The sequence below is a fragment of the Bicyclus anynana genome, chromosome 14 (assembly GCF_947172395.1).
Source record: "Bicyclus anynana chromosome 14, ilBicAnyn1.1, whole genome shotgun sequence".
NCBI classification, from domain to species: domain Eukaryota; kingdom Metazoa; phylum Arthropoda; class Insecta; order Lepidoptera; family Nymphalidae; genus Bicyclus; species Bicyclus anynana.
The window spans coordinates 13,442,772-13,457,600 of NC_069096.1; the positions used below are offsets into that span (position 1 = coordinate 13,442,772).

At 35.0% G+C, this 14,829-nt stretch overlaps 1 protein-coding gene across 9 annotated transcripts in view; it reads left to right on the forward strand.

Annotated features, from left to right (window-relative positions):
• Positions 1–14,829, forward strand: part of LOC112048768 (POU domain, class 6, transcription factor 2) — a 244,286-nt gene that overhangs the window by 170,192 nt on the left and 59,265 nt on the right. For 2 of the 9 annotated variants that reach the window (XM_024086410.2, XM_052885581.1), the window contains exon 1: positions 12,134–12,709. The exons of the other annotated variants lie outside the window; for them this stretch is intronic. In XM_024086410.2, the coding sequence (XP_023942178.1) occupies positions 12,695–12,709 (15 nt within the window). In that variant the 5' untranslated portion in view covers positions 12,134–12,694. Of the gene's footprint in view, positions 1–12,133; positions 12,710–14,829 lie in introns of those variants that run through there. 9 annotated transcript variants of the gene reach the window in all.

Sequence of the window (14,829 nt, forward strand, 5' to 3'; positions counted from 1 at the left end):
ACCACCTAATTGTCTTATAGGTGTGACAGCTATTATTTTAATTGCGAACTGTAGCTTTAATTGTCGCCTACATTTCTTTCTATGTGTTTTTAATGACGCCCTATAATGTTTTATATAATGGTGTTCTTATTTGCTTTTATAGCGAAGCAAATTACTACTTCTATTATATTTTTGGTGTACAAATATCCACCTTATTGGGTATAAGTAAAGTTGTGAATCGTTTGAAAGGGTGTATAACAAGTTGAACCGTCTTTACAGTGTTGTTGTAACAGTTAATATAAGGTTTGGTGCTGTAAAAGAATAGTTCAGCTTACGTGACCGCTTTAAACGTTCAGAATTGTGTGTTTATTCTGTCACAGTAATGACAGTGTGAATTTTGTATTGAATTTATTAATTATCGCGTCGCTTTTTTGTTGTCCATTTTTTAACGTCTTAGGGATGTTATAAATTATAATGTTCTTTTTATTTCTTCTTTCTATCGTTATTGTTATTGCCCTTATATTTTTTATTAATTCCTTCTTTTTATATTATTGCCCTTTTAACCTTAGGAAGTTATTATGAAATAATTATTTAGTTTCATAAAATCCATTTTTTTTTTATTCTTTACAAGTTATGTCCATGTTACTATGTGCTTCATATTTATTAAAAAAAGAAGCGTTTTTGTCTTTTGTCTCTTTACAATTATGAAAATATCTCCAGTCGTGCTGCGGTATGTTGTAGTATGATATTATGCGTAAAAATCAAAAACAACTGAAAGAGTTTTAATTCGATTTTCACAAATAGATAGAATGATTCCTGAAGTAGTAGTGAAATTTTAATTACATTCGAAATCCCGAGCATCCTCAGAAAATTGATACTACATAGTTTACCTAATTTTAAAGATCTTTACAATTTTGTGTGTGGTTAGAGTTGCTGTAAGGGTTTACCGGTTTCTCGCAGAGAATAACCAAATAAAAAAAAATCCATTGTTCATAATATACTTCCACAAAGTCTTGCCTGCTTCTAATCTATCGGTACTATTTATATTATATATTAACCGAATGATATACAGAAACGAAATCCAGTTCCATTTTTAAACACAACCTCAGCAATTCCAATGACTAGCTACTTACAATACGTGTACTATTTTTCCATGGCGTTTTCTTCCTTTTTCCGCCATTTTCCATGGTCCGCCCGAGCCTGTCCGTGCTTTCTTTTTTTTTTGAAATCAGTAAATTGCATATTTGAAAAACTACCGCTCTCCCCCGCACGATTGAACGAGAGGGGTGTGGCTTTTATTCGTACACCAATTTGTTTTTAGCTAAGTCTTTTTACAAGAACCGCGTCAATATTAATAGTAGGTACTGTAGTTTTAAACGTCAGTCCCTAGATTTGAAATGAAGTGTTTGTGAAAATATGGCTGTTGTTTTTTTTTTATTAATTGGCATCACTTTGATTCAGTGGTCACTTATGCTGAAAGTGCCTTTGTAGCATGAGGTACTGGATCGAGCAATGAAATAATGAGTTCTCATAAGTTTGGAACTTTGTGATGTAACACCCCATATAGAACAATTATAGAAATCACGGTAAGCATGTCCCGGTCATTATTAATATAATATCTGATAACGATAGTCAAAGAGTCTAATCATCATCATCATCCTAAGTGCGCCCGCCATATTAGTTTCAAATTCCCTCCACAAGAGGCTATTAAAATGGGCTTTTAAGGATGGTTAATTAAGGACTTGGAACTTTTCACAACAATTATTATGATTTAACCCTTAACAATATTACATTTATTTTTTCTAGCTCACAATTATTCTACAATAACGGTCTTTTAATATTAAAATTCAAGTTTACTTATTAGGACTTAATTTGCAAGTGCTTTTGGAAAAGTCAAGTTTCAGAAAACCTAGCTAGAAAATTTACTGTTTTTTTCATCATTAACTTTTAACTTAACTCAGACACAATCCTTACAAAAGCAGTTTCGTAATTTGATATAGACCTCAATGCTGTAAGTACTAGAAATAATACTTAACAAGTATTAACGTGTTAAAGAAAGTTAACATTAGCTAGTTTTTGTTACAAGTTTGTTTATATAATTACGAAGTGATTTAGCGATCATTGTTGACAGGTTAACAACAGGCAAAAACGTGCAAGCAAATAGTGCAATCTGTAATGCGAAGGCAAGCTTAATTGTAATTGCTTTATTAAAGCTTTTTACTCACAGTTTTTACGTCCCTAACATCGATTGATCTGGTTATCGACTTTGATAGATTAACTGACTTTTACAGTATTTTTAAACACATTCCACTGATCAAAATTTGTTAGGGTTGTCACAGTTTCTAATCTAATAACTTGCAAAGTTTCTGTAAGCCATGTTTTATTATTTGGCCCAAAACTATATTCAATATTTTTTTTACAAGTGATGAGGAATTAGGTTCTATCAATTATCGCACTCATATCCGACTGGTGTCGCGCGTACAAGAAAAGAAGAACAAATATCAAAACTTTATATAAAAAAAAAATATTCTCATAATTGTTTCAAACTTAGCTTACTTGAGGTTGACTTTATGTTAAACTAGCGGGCGCCCGCGATTTCGTCCGCGTGGAATTTACTTTTACACAAATCCCTCGGGATCCATGGATTTTTTCGATAGTTGCTGCGTTAAAGAGTAACAAACGTCCAAACATCCATACAAACTCTTGCGTTTATAATATTAGTAGGGTGATGTATTTTCAATACATGTCAGTATGTATAATATTAACTAATATATATATTGGGAAAATTAGCAAAGATTTGTTTTTAGCCATTTTACCTGTATAAAAATATTACTTAACGGTTATATTTATAAAGTAGATAAAAATATGACCGCAGAATTTCATACACATCTTGTTTCATGAAACAAGATGTGTATGAAATTCTAATAAACCTCACATTAGTACGATGGTTCAACACGAAGTGAAGTCAGTATTTTGAAGTCAGCAAAACACCCTCTCGAGCGCGGCGCGTGCTATGAAGAGCGCAAAAAGAATCCAACGGTGTTGTGAACGACGCTTCTATGTTTTTTGCGCCTACTTTGTTATAATAATCGTCGTGTAGTAGGAATTGTTGAAAACGGTTGGTTTGTGTTCATTTGTTTTTATAGTATTACTAGCTGACACCGCGCGGTTTCACCCGCGTAGTTCCCGTTCCCGTGGGAATACGGGGATAATATATAGCCTATAGCATTCCTCGATAAATGGGCTATCTAACACTGAATTTTTTTTTTAATCGGACCAGTATTTCCTGAGATTAGCGCGTTAAATTAAACAAACAAACAAACTCTTCAGCTTTATAATATTAGTATTGATTCTTATGGATAAAACAATTACTTTTTCACTATCTATGTAACTAAAACATGAAATCTATGTTCTTTAAGTCCGATTTTTCTATTCAATTTGCTTAAAACAACCAATGACTTGTTTTGTTTTTAATTGTTTTTTTTTTAAATCATACAACTTTAACCTTTGCATGTTTTTCGCGCTGACTTATAATACATTCCGTAATGTAATTATATCATATTCGAGCTTTCTTTTGCTGTATATCTTTTCGGTTCGCAATGCAAAAGCTTAGAGTCGACTTGTCTATAGTAAAAACTGCGTTGAAAATAAGTATAGGTATTTACGAATTCGCGAATAATAGCAAAATAAATTTGTTATCAGATCAACATAAATTTCCGTTATCTTAAGCTTTTAAATAAACATTTTTATATTAAAAATATATTACAAGTAAGATTAAACTGAATTCTAAAATAGCCTCTTTATCGGTTGTACCGACTTGGACTTTTTTATTTAATAATATGCACTATTCAGTACACATGAGCAACTAAGCAATTAAAATGTATTGAGGAATACAATAAGCAAAATAGTTCAGATGGCTCTTTACAATTAAAAGTTGATTGGAAAGCACCATTTTTAATATCATAAGCACCATTAGGCGCGGGGTCTTTTAAAAAAAAGTAATTATCGATAATTGCACACCCCTAAAATAGAACGCCAATTGAAATTCAAAAATTTGAATTTAGCACTCGAACGTTTAGCAATAGGCTGAATGGTGGAGTGGCCCAACGTCGCGCGGCGGGAGGCTGATTTAAAAAATTAGGTGACGTCACACGCGCCTCTATAAAAATATTTGTGTTTATGGAAGTCATAGACTCCAGGGACGTTTGAAATAAATGCAATTCGTTTTTCAGCACTTAATAAAGAATTTATCAATATTAAAATAACTTTTAGTAAACACATTTGTAACGCCACGTGGTTAAACGATCAGGGAAAAACTTATAACACATGAATGCAAAAAAAGTTCGAGAACTGTAAAACTTATAAGTATCACATTTTAATCATTGTCATCACACATAATGCGATTTTCCACAAAAAAGAAAGAAATCCTATATTCGATAATCAATATTCTTATTTTCCTTCCAACTAAGCGAATATACGGATGTATACGGATGTGAAGCCTGGACAGTAAAAGAGGACATCAGGAAACGTATAGAAGCGTTCGAAATGTGGGCTTTTAGACGCATGCTGGCTATCAGTTGGACTGACAAAGTGACGAATGCCGAAGTTCTGCGACGCGTCAATCAGAAGCGTGAACTTTTGCAGACCGTCAAGACGAGAAAAGTCGCGTATCTAGGGCACGTGCTACGACACGAGAGATACGAGCTTCTACAGTTCATCTTGATGGGAAAAGTTGCTGGTAGTAGAGGCGTTGGTCGCAGAAAGAAATCTTGGCTGAGAAACATCAGAGAGTGGACCGGGATCGCGAGCGCCGCACAATTATTTCGCCTCGCGAAAGATAGAGACGAGTTCAAGAATCTGACTGCCAACCTTCGCTAGTCGGAGAGGCACTTTAAGAAGAAGTAAGCGAAAGGCCTGAGACAAGATAGAGTTAGGTATAAGAAATAGGTTTCGACTGAACATCGCCATACAATAAGTACATGTACTTCGTCAATATTTATTAATATCATACTAAATTAAACTTCTTCATCACGGCAACAACTGATCGGCTGAAATTTAAAATAGAAATAGATTATACCCTAGGTTAGATCAACACTTGGATTTGCAAAAAAAGTTCACGCAAACCAAGTCGCAGCCACTAGTAAAAAATAAACAACAATTGTTTCAACGTTCAATTATTGTTATATTTTGTATGCAAGTGAAAGTGGAAAGTTTTCTAACCTATAATTTAGGTTCACAAGAGCCCTATAAGTCTAGGCGAGTCAGCGATGCGTAGGCACAGATAAAAACCGTCTCACGCGCTCATCACAGCCGTAACCTCGTTACAGAGCGATAAATGAACGTAATTGAAAGGAAATTACGCAATAAATGGGAGTTATTATTGAATTTAATGTCAAATTAATCGCGGGCCCCCCTCTAACCATCTGTCGTGTAACCCCCACTGCGGTGCTTGAACAATGAATTTTATTATGTTATTTGTTGTGTTTTAAGTGCTTTTATTTATTCTTATTGGATAGGGTACATGATTGGTTTTTCTAGAATAGGTACTCGTTCTTTGGCGATCTAAAGTTTGAAACATCTTCATATTTAAATCCAAAAATAGCATAGGTACCATGTCGTGTAGAAACCGAAAGGGGTGTGGATTTTCATCCTACTCTTAATAAGTTAGCCCGCTTTTATCTTATTTCAGGTGAGATTGTAGTCAAGGCTATGTAAAGACGATGGCCTCCGTGGCGCAGTGGTATGCGCGGTGGATTTACAAAACGGAGGTCCTGGGTTCGATCCCCGGCTGGGCCGATTGAGATTTTCTTAATTGGTCCAGGTCTGGCTGGTGGGAGGCTTCGGCCGTGGCTAGTTACCACCCTACCGTATGTATGGATTTTCATCCTCCTCCTTACAAGTTAGCCCGCTTAAACTGCATCATTACTTACCATCAGGTCAGATTGTAGTCAAGGGCTAACTTGTAAAGAATAAAAAAAAATAAAGAAAAGTAAAATAATGTTTGCTGCAAGTAGTCATTATTATACAGGGATGTATTTCTTTTAGTTACATTAAGTCAATAAAGAAATAATTTTTTGGTTTTTATTTTTGTATATTGTCAAGTCAACTGACTGAGTTTTGTATTAAATTGTATCATATTTGTATTATATTTTCTTTTATTTGTATTTTTTCGATATATAAACATATTTTTTATATCTTTCGTTCTTTACCTGCCGGCTACAGAGCGATTTAGTATCGTGGAATTAATTTTATGGATTTCAAATGGGCTTAATATGAAATATTCCTCTAATTATATGAAATATTGAATCGTTGAGGTGCTCGAACGGCCCGTGGGCCAGCGAAACCTCAATCACTTGTCGAGTACATCATTACCATCCTAGTTTCGCGGAACCACTGAAATTAAGGAAGTTAATCAAAAGCCAAAAAGCGCTCCAATTAAAAATTATTTATAAACGGAACTTTTGGGGGCTATTTTTACCGACTTCGAAAAGCAGGAGGTTCTCAAGTTGATCGGTATGTTTTTTTTACTAATATTATCATCATCATCATCATCATCATCATCATTATCAACCCATATTCAGCTCACTGCTGAGCTCGAGCCTCTTCTCAGAATGAGAGGGGTAAGGCCAATAGTTCCCCACGCTGGCGTGCGTATTGACAGACTTCACACACGCAGAGAATTAAGAAAATTCTCTGGTATGCCGGTTTCCTCACGATGTTTTTCCTTCGCCGTTTGATACACTTGATATTTAATTTCTTAAAATGCACACAACTGAAAAGTTGAAAGTGCATGACCCGGATCGGATTCGAACCCACACCCTCCGGAATCGGAGGCAGGTGTCACATTCAGAGGCTATTTACTAATATTATGGGTAATATAAATTATTTGTTAATATATAGATTTTTAATAAATTACTTTGTGTTTGTAACTCAAGATGATTGCTTGATGAAAACCAAATAATATGTAAGGTTAGTTGCCTCGTCTCTAAATCCAGAACGGAACAGAACGAAATAATATGGACAAGACTTAGCTTGTTCAGATAGTACAAGGCTACTTTTTAACCGACTTCGTAAAAAGGAGGATCTTCTCAATTGGAGTTTCATGTTTTTTTTTTATGTATGTTTTCTCCAGATATTTTCGTACTTATTAGGATTTCTAACACGTATGTTTCATAGAAGAAACCTTTATTAGCTGGCTAGATATTTAAAATCTATGCTTTGGCATGTAATACTAGCGGACGCCTGCGACTTTGCCCGAGTGAAAGTATACTTTGAGGATATGGGTAGAAATAGTAAGCATTCCTATGCGAGATATTTAATGCCATCATGGACTTTCTTGTATATTATTAAAAAAAGATTATTTCGTCTCGCCTTTTCTCAATATCTCGAAGGAATTAGGCGGCTTTTTTCTCAGTAGGCTTTACTTATTCCGATACTTTCTACATTTATCGTCATATTTGAATCAAATTTACAAAAAGCTTGACAAATTATATGTTTAAACCTTCCTCATAAATAACACTATCTATTAGTGAAAACCGCATGAAAATCTGTTAAGTAGTCTTTGTGTTGATCGCGAACAGATAGACAGACGCGGTGGAGGAATTTGTTTTATAATATGAGTAGATTAAATATACATAGTATTAATAGGCTGATGATGTCAATATGTATATGTTTAGCATTTCAAACCCACAGCAAACTCCAGCTGGGTGTCTACAGCGAGCTATGCTATCCGCAGATAGCTAATCATCTTGCGACAGCAAAAAAAGGGCAATAATTCCCGCTGTTCATCATCCGAATAAAAATATGCGTGTTCAATTAATTTTTCTCACCCGTTGTGGGCCCGTATCGAGTCGCCGCGACACCCGAGCGCGCGTCTGCATAATACATCGCCGTACGCTGTCGCTGTACGTCGGACTTTAATTATATATCTGCTACAATTTCGCCTTTTTTCGAGTATTTTTCACAATTCCTCCCCCTATCGCCCCATCCCCCTACCCCCGGACGGCCGCAGAAAAAACGCGTCGTGCGTGTGTGTATCCGAACGCGCTCAAGCGACTGCGGCGACCGGCCGAGCGCGCCGCGCGACCGTCTTGAGACTCGCGCGACAATTAGCGGTGACAACGACCCGATCGCCTACAAAAACACACTTAGACATTTTAATGCAATTAAGCTCGTAGAATACTGCGAGAGTCCGATAAGCCCCGCTCAACTTTTCCTGTAACAGGCTGTTATTTCACGATTTAAAATCGGTTCTCAACCCGTTAATGACGCGAGTACAAGTGCAGATCGGCGGCTCCGTTCGGCCGCGGACCAATCTATTTAATAACCCCCGCCGGTGACACCCCGCCCGGCGGCCATCGCCAATTTTAACCCCCCCGCGTACCCCCGGCACCCGCCCTGAAAAAAATCCGGAGCGTTTTAAAATTAATGAGTAAAAATGTACACACACACGCGCGGAGGAGTTCACGTGTGTGGCCGCCGATAATGCGCACTTGCGGCAAATAATGACGTGTGATAGTGCGAGCCGCGGCGCGAGACTCGCCTCTTCCATTAGGACTGTCGGAGAAAAAAAATCGAGCACAAATTGAAAATTCGGTTCAGGCGCTAATTCCGAGCGGAGCGGCGGCGCGGCGCGAAGCGAACGCAGTTAGATAACATTTGTAGAGGCGCGGGAGGGGGTGTCACCCCTACGCAACGCCGTTTTTATTTTGGCCGGCCTTTGCCCCCATACCCCCTTCGTTCGTCCAACTTCATCTGAATAATTACTGATTTTTTCGTGTACCGCTGATTATTTCGAATGTTATTTGCCGGTGATAATTTTTCCGCAACTCCGTTCGCCCGCGTTAGCTTCCGTTGTTCGTAAATACGTAAACTGCGATCGGGAACATGTTTGACTTCGCGCCGCTGGCTGGAACTTTATCGGCGCGGTGTCCTAAGTGGCCCACCGGTGGAGCCTGTTGTTTTACAGTTGCTCGCTTGAAACAACAACAACAAAAACAAATGTCCTCATGTTAGGTGAACATTCGTCTAACAATGCAACACTTAATATCAACCTGAGATTTAAGTCCTAAGTAACACTAATATTATAAAGGCGAATGTTTGTATGTTAAGTGGATACCGAAACGGAAAAAATCCATAGTTTCCGCTGGATTTGTCAAAAACTAAATTCCACGCAGACAAAGTCGCGGGCGTCCGCTAGTTGCTTATAATATGTCCCCAATAAAATGAACCACTTGAGCTTTTTTAGCACCCTGCGAGGTAAACAAATATCAATATGTATTGTAAAATCGCAGTCCAGTAGTATTAAATACTGCAGCTTTAAACTAAATTCTATAATCTGACCATACTAATTTATCAAAAATATCCAGCTCAATTCATAAAAGTTGCATAGTACTACACATAAAAGTTGCATAGTACTACACTAGTAATACACATATTCTGGGTGTTAGTTGCAAACTTCATTAAAATAATTTCAATAGGTTTTTATAACATCACAAAACATAAATAGAGAGAAATACTAAAAACCTAAATTCCATTGTAATTTAGTTAGTTTGTTGATTATCATAACCAATTATTTTGTTTTCATCCAATAAGTTTCCGCGTGATAGCGAAAAAGCTCAATCAATCATCATTTCACCATTATCAACCCATATTCGGCTCACTGCTGAGCTCGAGTCTTGTCTCACAATGCAAGGGGTTAGGCCACCACGCTGGCCCAATGCGGATTGGCAGACTTCACACACGCAGAGAATTAAGAAAATTCTCTGGTATGCAGGTTTCCTCACGAACTTTTTTTCTCACGATGTTTTTATTCACCGTTTGAGATACGTGATATTTAATTTCTTAAAATGCACACAACTGAAAAAGTTGTTGCATGCCTCGGACCGGATTCGAACCCATACCCTCTGGAATCGGAGGCAGAGTTCATATCCACTGGGCTATTACGGGAAAAAACTCAATGCCCGCAGAAAAAGTCGCGCTCATCAGCTAGTATACAAATGTGTTTATACACGGCACCGCTAGAAGTACACAAAAAGTTCGACATATAATAATAAAAAGTAGATTTTTCTATAGCTCTCCTTTTATATATCATAAAATGCACTTACATACTGTCTGTTGGTATAAAACTAACAGTTTTACTAGGTGTATCCACAACAACTAGTTGTCGATATAATAAAAAATAACACGAATTGCGAAATGTCGTAAAATCTATTGAGAACGGAATCCTGTCTGGTGGACTAACAGTCTGTAATAGCTAGATCTTCCACATTTTTATTTAAACTGAAATTCGTCTGCCCACCTTCCTACTATAAGTAAATACGGGTGGCACCTATAGTTTGACAAAGGTTGCTTTGTGGTAGGTTTCAAAGGTGCAGATTTTTATTCTGTACAATTTTAGCCCTTGACAACAATCTCACCCGATGATAAGTGATGATAAATATAAATAAGTGAGGCTAAATGAAACTGTATGAAAATCCATATACCTTTCGGTTTCTATATGACATCATACCGGAACGCTAAATCACTTGGCGGTACGCCTTTGCCGGTAGGGTAATTAGCCACGACCGAAACCTCCCTATAGCTAAAAGACCCTCAATTTACCAAGAATAAAAACTTAATTTTAAACGTAATATCATGTCATATCATATAAAACGTTATTTTCTACGGAATGTCATAAAAAATCATATTTTCATTCCCCAGATACTAGGATTCATATCAACCCTTAAAGTTTGATTTTTAGCGATGTTTTTCAAAGATTTTCCAAAACTAAGTGACTGGAACCTTGGTACATATATCTCTCACATTATGCAGAGAAAAATATAAAAAAGAATTATTTAAACTTAGAACGGTCTAAACCCTTTCTCACTATTAAAGCCACGATGTTTCAAACTCCATAGTAGCCTACATATGTACCTACTATATATACATATGTGTCTATGGTAGGAACATAAACTGACGAACTTTCAGCTTTTACAAACTGAGATAGGTCTGGCAAACACAGGCATTCGCTCTATGGCGGTTATCGCGTCTAATTATTGAGTCAGTACTTAAAATTTACGTAAGTCAATAAAATTAAATCGTATAAAATTAAAACCAAAAGGTACCGGTTTGTTTCTCCACCACGATTATAACTAATTAACTTGGTGTTATTAATTAACGACGTTAAGAACAGACCGAGTAATAGAAAATTAGTTTTGCCGTGTATTTTTTTATCGCAAACGATTCACACAAATTTTATGTATTGTTAAAAATTTTATTACTATAAGACTCGGTGAGCGATTGCATTTCTACGCCGTGTCCGATCGAGATAACTCAAATACGATTCTATTATCATTTATCTAACTAGAGGACGCCCGCGACTTTGTACGTGTGAAATTTTGTCTTTTACAGGTAGTTTGTCTTTTTCTGGGTAAAAAGTATATATGTTGTTTTATAATCACCAGTGAAAGTCCTATTAAAATTTATCCAACCGTTCCAGAGATTAGCCTGGACAAATAGAAAGACAGACATACAAAAATTAAAAAAATAGGTTGAGTATGTTTTAGTTTCGTGTAATAACTGCAAGCACTTGAAAATATAAAGTTTTTTTGAAATCGCAGACAGAAACTTTTATTTATTTTATTTATATGTATTGTTGCATAGCATATTTATACACCTAAAAGAAGCACAAAAATCTGTATAATAAATAAAATAGAAAGACAGACAGACAAAAATTTAAAAAAAAAGTTGAGTATGTTTTAGTTTCGTGTAAATAGCTGTAAGCACTTGAAAATATAAAGTTATTTTGCAATCGCAGACAGAAACTTTTATTTATTTTATTTAAATGTATTATTGATTACCATACCATATTTATACACCTAAAAGAAGCACAAAAATCTGTATAATAAATAAAATAAATGTCATTCTGTAAAATTTAATTTATCAAGAGAAAATTTTAATCAAAGTTAGAATGGAACATTGAACGGGGTCGGTAATTAAACGCAATTAAAATGCTAATCGAAAACTCTAATTATTATGCTTATTCGACAAGTGACAAGTCGGGCCGATGGCGATCGCTTTGGCAAGGATTTCGGAGGGGCCCACCCACCGCCCGCGGGGCCGCTTTTTTTCCAGCCACCACCGAAGGGGTTGATTTTTTAAACTGATGACGCGCTTTCATTCTGCGCTGTGCAACTTGGCGCGCGGGTGTATGTGTGCTGGTCGCTGATAAATAAATAAAAAAAAAATATTTGTGCCCGCTTTGTCGATAGTGCCCGCGTTCCTTTTTCGCCTGGCTGCCTATCTCTAGCCATGGTACAACCGGCCTCGTGCAAACAACTTTTGTCGTACAATATAACTTTTGTGTAAACAAGTGTTTAGAAAAAAAATAACTAACTCCGCGCGATCGGCCGGTGTGCCGCGATAATCGTACATTAATGTTTTATTAATACGTTTCTAAATTTAATTCCTAATTGTATTTTAACAATTAGGAAAATCGATTTAATAATATCTATTATTTCGGTTTTTCGTTAAATTTTTGACATTAACGGTGGACAGTGATAAAATTCCGGACGTTTTGATTGTATGCATGAATTTGTTGGAAGTTTCGCGGAGTTTCCAAAGTTCGTCCGCGTCGGGACACTGAAAATTTTCCGAAGAATGATATATTGGACGATAGTGTAGTTATACGACGTTCCTTGCGGATAGAGTGAAAATTGGTCCAGGGTTTGGGAGAATGACATTGTCGTTTGTAAGTATAATCATTAAATTTATTTATTTTAATATAAGTTACTAAATTAAATAGTAAATAAAGAAATTATAAAATATTTTCTTTTTTTAATGTACAATTAATAAAAGTTATTGTATTTTTAAATCGTAAATTAGGACTCTATGTTTATATTTACTTTAAATATTTTATGTCGGGTGTCCTCAAATATTTCGTTATCTTTTTATTAAAACATATCACATCAAGCATATATTTTGTAGACGTTAAACAATTTTATAACTTTGCATAGTTACATTTAATAAAAATGCATTGAAATATATAAAACATCGAAATCTATTTTATGAATGTTGTATCGAAATCTGCTTATTTTATTAAAATAATACCTATAAAATATGTAATTATATTCGTTTAATAATGAATTGTATCCATAACAACCACCTTAGAAATTGCTTTTAAAGGTTTTCATTTAAGTTACCACTTTATAATAAGTTTATGAAATATTTTACCTAAATCTGTGTATTTTCTCACCATAATACATAATTATAATCCTGTCTGTTACCAATACTAATATTATAAAAGGTATAGTTTGCGGTATTATATTGTATTGTGGTATCTACTAAACCGATTTTGAAAATTCTTTTACCACTACAAATCCACGTTATTTGTAAGTGTCAACTTGCTGGCTAACTGTATTTTATTCCCGTATTATCACGGGTGTAAAATTACGAGGGTGATGCGAGGCGTCTGCTGGTTATAAATAATGATGAATTTGTCCATCACAACTGAAATCAACAAATGAAATCCTTATAGGTGTTTAATTACCGCATAATAACAAGATTACCGACGTATAATACAACAAAATATAAAGACGTTGTTTTACCTTAATTATATCCATTATGAATGTGCTTTGTGCTATAAATAATTATGCATAATAAATGTAATCAACGATATCCTTATTTAATTTATCAAGGTTAAATTTAATTACCTTTCAATAATTCATAGCGTTTATAGATATTATTTATAATTTTATAAAGAAAAACATAATTAACGGTTATTCACTAACTAAATACGAAGGATATGTCTCTATCAACGACATTTTATACTATACAGACGTACATACAAAATCACCGCAAAAAGTGATCCGAATTTAGCTACCCCACTGAGGGCACACATGCACAATTTTGTGTTTATTTCCATCATATATTTATTTATGTACAATTTTTAAAGTTCCTAAACATACAAGCTCGACATTGTATATGTATATTTAGGTATTATTTGTTTAAATAACTTTCATTGTTTATTATGCGACTCAATAAAAAGCAGTCAATTAGCCGCTTTTGCTCGGCTCAGTTTTGACGCGCTAGTGACATATTATCTCTTTATAAAATCTATAGTCTCTATAGTATCGCGTGTAAAAACGAGATTTCACTAAAATGTTTTTTTTTATAATAATATTGATGACTTTAGATAGTAGATAGCAATTAATTTTGTGTTTAATTAAAAAATATTCACTTAAAACAAAACTATTATAATAAACTAAACGCAAAGAATGATAAGAATAGGTTAATATTTAAGAAAAATATAACTTACAATAAATATAATTGTTCGTCTTTCCAAAATGATGGATTTCTTGCTGACACACAAACTCACATGCCAATAAAATTAGAATATTAATACCATTATACAAATCATCTTCAATCACAAATTTTATTTATCAATATAATTAATTAATATGTATAGTTTCCATTAAAATATGATAATCCCCAACAAACAGATGGTTTGTAATACTGTTTTTATGTTTGTGCCTGTATTTCCTTGAGGTAATTTGATAAACTATGTTTAATGACTTTAATAATTACAAGAGAACCGGCTCGGCCTTTCAAATACCAGCTATGTTTGTATCGCGTCATTTTAAAACAAAGATTAACATACTTAACTGTAGAAACTACAAAATGATAATTATCATCAATTCGTCATTGTTAGCCGATGGACGTCCATGCTACCCGCTGAATATCATCGGTCCATCCAGTGGGGGGTCGACCAACACCTGAAAAACATAAATACTTATCTGGTGAAACTACAAAATGATATTTATCATCAATTCGTCATTGTTAGCCGATGGACGTCCACTGCTGGACATAGGC